This window comes from Mesitornis unicolor, unplaced genomic scaffold (genome assembly GCF_000695765.1).
Source record: "Mesitornis unicolor isolate BGI_N332 unplaced genomic scaffold, ASM69576v1 scaffold47922, whole genome shotgun sequence".
Lineage (NCBI taxonomy): Eukaryota > Metazoa > Chordata > Aves > Mesitornithiformes > Mesitornithidae > Mesitornis > Mesitornis unicolor.
Window position 1 is genome coordinate 28,484 of NW_010168037.1, and position 4,009 is coordinate 32,492.

General features: G+C 39.7%; 1 protein-coding gene across 1 annotated transcript in view; it reads left to right on the plus strand.

Moving 5' to 3' along the window:
* LOC104536310 (WD repeat-containing protein 36-like) overlaps positions 1-3,965 on the plus strand; it is a gene marked incomplete at its 3' end in the record, with an annotated part of 31,553 nt that extends 27,588 nt beyond the window's left edge. Inside the window, exon 5 of the mRNA XM_010178877.1 lies at positions 3,727-3,965. Within this exon, the coding sequence (XP_010177179.1) occupies positions 3,727-3,965 (239 nt within the window). The remainder of the gene's footprint in view (positions 1-3,726) is intronic.
* Positions 3,966-4,009: the final 44 nt, after the last annotated feature.

A 4,009-nucleotide genomic window follows, 5' to 3' on the forward strand; every position in this document is an offset into this window, starting at 1 on the left:
GGGTCCTACTAGATGACTTTTGGTTTCTGAAGTCTGCTCTCAAGGGGTTGTTTTATTTGGATTTAATGACTCATGTAGGCTTGTGGATCAGCTTTATTTTCTTTAATGAACCAAAGGATGCTGTTTGATGTTGTAAAATGAAAGAGGATGCTTCAAGAATCCTTCTACATTCTAGAAATCAAAGGATTGACTGACTCACCTAAAGAGGAAAAGGTAAGGTAAGTGCCATGACCTTGTTGAAAGATAACTGTTCTGTGTTTCCTCCTGCAATGGCTATAATATGACCGTACTGATACCTGAGGCCCACATAATGTGGTTCAGGGATTGCTGAATCACATTGTTTAGCAGTTCGTCTTCAGACAATCACTTTTTTTTTAATCCCCACCTACATGTTTGCTTTTCCCAAACACTGGAAAAAAAATGGTCTTGACTTCAAAATGTTGAGTTGAGGTTGAGGCCAAAGGGCATGATGCTACTTCCTTCTCCCCTATGGACACTCTACAAAGGATATCTCTGTTGCTCTTCCTTGTTTTCTTGCATAAACACATCTGCTCACTGCCACCACTCTTCTGCTGGCCTCTCCGTGCACTGTGTTCATTTGTATCTGATTTAATCTCTTCATGTACACAGGTGATGAAACAGTCCGTTTTTAATAAGTAGGCTTCGATTTACATATAATAGAGCATGAAAGATGTAAGTTAAGAGACTTTGATGAACTTGTTCAATACAAGTCATGAAGCTTCCTCTACATAAATAAAAATTTATAAATTAGCAGGAGGTTGTGGCATTCAAAAAGACAGTTACTCAATGGAAACCTGCATAGCCATCTGGAGGTACTGGAATCTAAGTGCAAGATGAAAGAATTTGCAGAAAATAAAATGGAATGCAAGGCTTTGTATTCAGAGGGGAAAATGAATGTCGGTATTCAGCGACAAGAAAAGGAAGAGAAAGTTTTTGGTATTTGCTCTGATCTTCTTGAACTTCTTTGACTTACATGTCATATAGTTTTAGTAACTTCTGTTTCAGAAGATGTAATTCTCATTACACACAGTAATCAGCATCAGTTCTAGGATGGGTGCAGATATGAAATCCATATTGGATCTTCTGTGCAAAGAGGAAAGCTCTAGTATCTGCAAATTATTTTGAGAGAAATGTTCCTTAATGAGAACAGTATCTAAATTTTTGCTTCTTGTAGATGACACTACCTTTTCTACTATAGGTGTGGAAACTTTATACCTTCAATAAGAAGCTGCATTATTAAAATGAAAAACCACAAAAGCAACACAGGATAAACAAATAGTTTTTATTCAAGTGTCTTGAAGACATATGCTGCAGTTTGCCGAGGAAGAAATATTAGCCTATGTTGGCAAGGGACTAACATGCTACTCTTTCAAACGATGCTCACAAACTGGGAACTACTTAATAAAAACTCTGGACAGAATTTGCTTGTTCTTGAGTTTCTACCCAAGGCCTAGCTGCTAGAATTGCATGAAAATTTCAGAAGTTTAAAAGATTCCTAGCCTGTACTTATTTTTTAAGTTGACCCCGGGAAGTGTGGATTGCTTATACCTGATAAAGTTATGTCTATACAAAAAAGACAAAAGCATTCACAAATAGAACCACAGCAACTACCAGGGCAGAAAGATTACTGATCCCACCTCTGCCAGCACACTAGTTTAACTTCCTGCTTTAGGTTTAAGTCTATGGGTGGCAGGAGAGGGGCAGGAAGTCGGATAAATCTTGCATTTTTTTTGCTCATAACAACTGCTTCCTCTGCAAAAGATGTATGCCTCCTTGATCTGCCTTTTTCTTCTGAGTTTGTAACCTGGTTTTGAAGGCAGGAGAATGATGACATTTGCAGCTTCATAACGAAGTTTCACACATAATGTGTCACAAATACATAAATGAAGTTTTATCAGTAGTTTTATCAGTGGTAGTTTCATGTCCAATAATGACAGTGCAAGTCTTCGGACTGTTAACATAGATTGGATATGAGTGAAGCACTGCATGTTTGCAATGCTGCCTTTGGTCTCCTGAAGACTGAGAGAAACATTCATGTGCTGGTTACATGCAGTGTGCAACCTGAAGACTTTCTTTAATTCCATATGGACTTCTGTGGACATTGTTATTTTAATTTTTTTTAAGGAAGTGGAGCTCCTGGAGAATAAGGTCCAGTCATTTTTCAAGTACTAGATTGCCATCAAGGTGTGATCCAGTTTGCTTTCAGTCATAGTTTTAGGAAAGTCAAATGCCTTTCACAAAGATAGACCAGTATATAAAAAAAAATAAATGAGGTGGTGCTATGTCATTTAGCTAGGAGAACATTAAGGCTCATGGTACGCATATCTAAATAATCTGAGATGCGAATCTAATTGCAGGTAGGTACCTGGATAAACATAATCTCACTAAAATCATTGTTACAAAAACCTCACCACAACAGAAATATATGCGCTCTTTGGGTTACAGAATATGTTAGGTATTTGACTAAGCAAAAATGTGATGTGGAACACCACTGTCTTTTAAGTACGCTGATTGGCAGTTTTGTGTGTGTGTGTGTGTGTGTGTGATTTTCATCATCAGTGACAATTTCTTCTCCCAGGAGATGCTGTCAGAAAATGTCATAAGAGAAAAAAAAGTCACCTACCAACCAAAGCTTTATGAGGAAAAGATCCTTACTGACCAGCAGAGACAGAGTGAGGCAGGAGGGTTAGGTAAAGGCATGAGACACAGTGAGGAGGCTGCTTTTCTGCTGCTCTGGGGCTGATCTCAGCCCTGGTACGGTAGGTGCTCTGGGCACAAAGTTTGCCTTAGAAGAAGTTGCGAGTTTCCACTGAAATGGCTTGCATAGAACTTTGTTTGCAAAAGAGGACTTTGGGCTACTTCTTCCTGACTTTCAAATATAGATTTGAAAATGAGAACATCTTGAATCATGATAGGGATCTACATTTTAATTTTATAACAGCAAAAAGTAAACTTGAGAGGAAAAACCATTATCTTTTATCTTTTCCTACTCCTAACAAAGAACAGATTAGAAGATCTTTCTTTTATTATCTGGTTAAGCAGAGAGAAGCATCTCTTTTTTAAGGTTTTTGAGAAATTAAGAAATTCAGAGTTAAGATTACTTGCCCCCTCTGGGTACTGTAAGGAAGTTAGGGAACAGTGAGAAACAGACTTGTTTATTGGGGAAACCAAAACAACTTGGAAAGAATTAGTACACCTGAATTAACAAAACACTCAACACTGTGCTTTATTCAGGCAAGGAATACAATGTTTAAAAACAGGCTAGTGGATTGTGGTAGAAAATTAGAGAACTATACTTCTGTCACTTCTGCTGTACAGGCTTGCACATGGTTCATTTTACCTCCTTCCTGAGCTTGCATCACAGTATGAGTGGGTGTAATAGCATGGAGAGGATGTGAATAGGATTGATCTGGCATACTATGCATGCGAGGCACACACAGCTGCTGCTGTTTTATTTCACCACTACACCAACACAAACTGCCCTTATATAGACACTTCTGGCTAAGGTTTTTTACAGTCAGGGATACAATATACTTTACTATAATTGCATACATTTCATAACCTTCAGATTTCATAACCCGTTAAGAATGCCATTGCAGCATGTTAGTTTTATTCCTTTATGGCTTCCCTTAGTTCTGCGGTGGGAAGGTGGAAAGGGAAGCTGTATGTTTTTGATTTTTGCAGTCATGTTTGAGCATTTGTCAGTCTCCCATTGCTATTTGTCCTGTTCGGTCTCTGCCTCCACGCCCTCCTCCCCAAATACATAGCAAACGCCGAGAGACATATCCTGAACTCCTGTACTGCACCTTGTCCACCGATTCCGTACCTGGAACCGGCAAAGCGGTGCAGCGTAACGGGGGTAGCCCCACGTCGCTATGGGCTACGCATCCTCCCGGCCAGCCCGGGCGGCCGAACCCCGGCAAGCACCGCAGCGGTGCCCCGAGGTCGGGATGCCATTTCTCCCTTCGTGAACTTATCCCCAACTGGA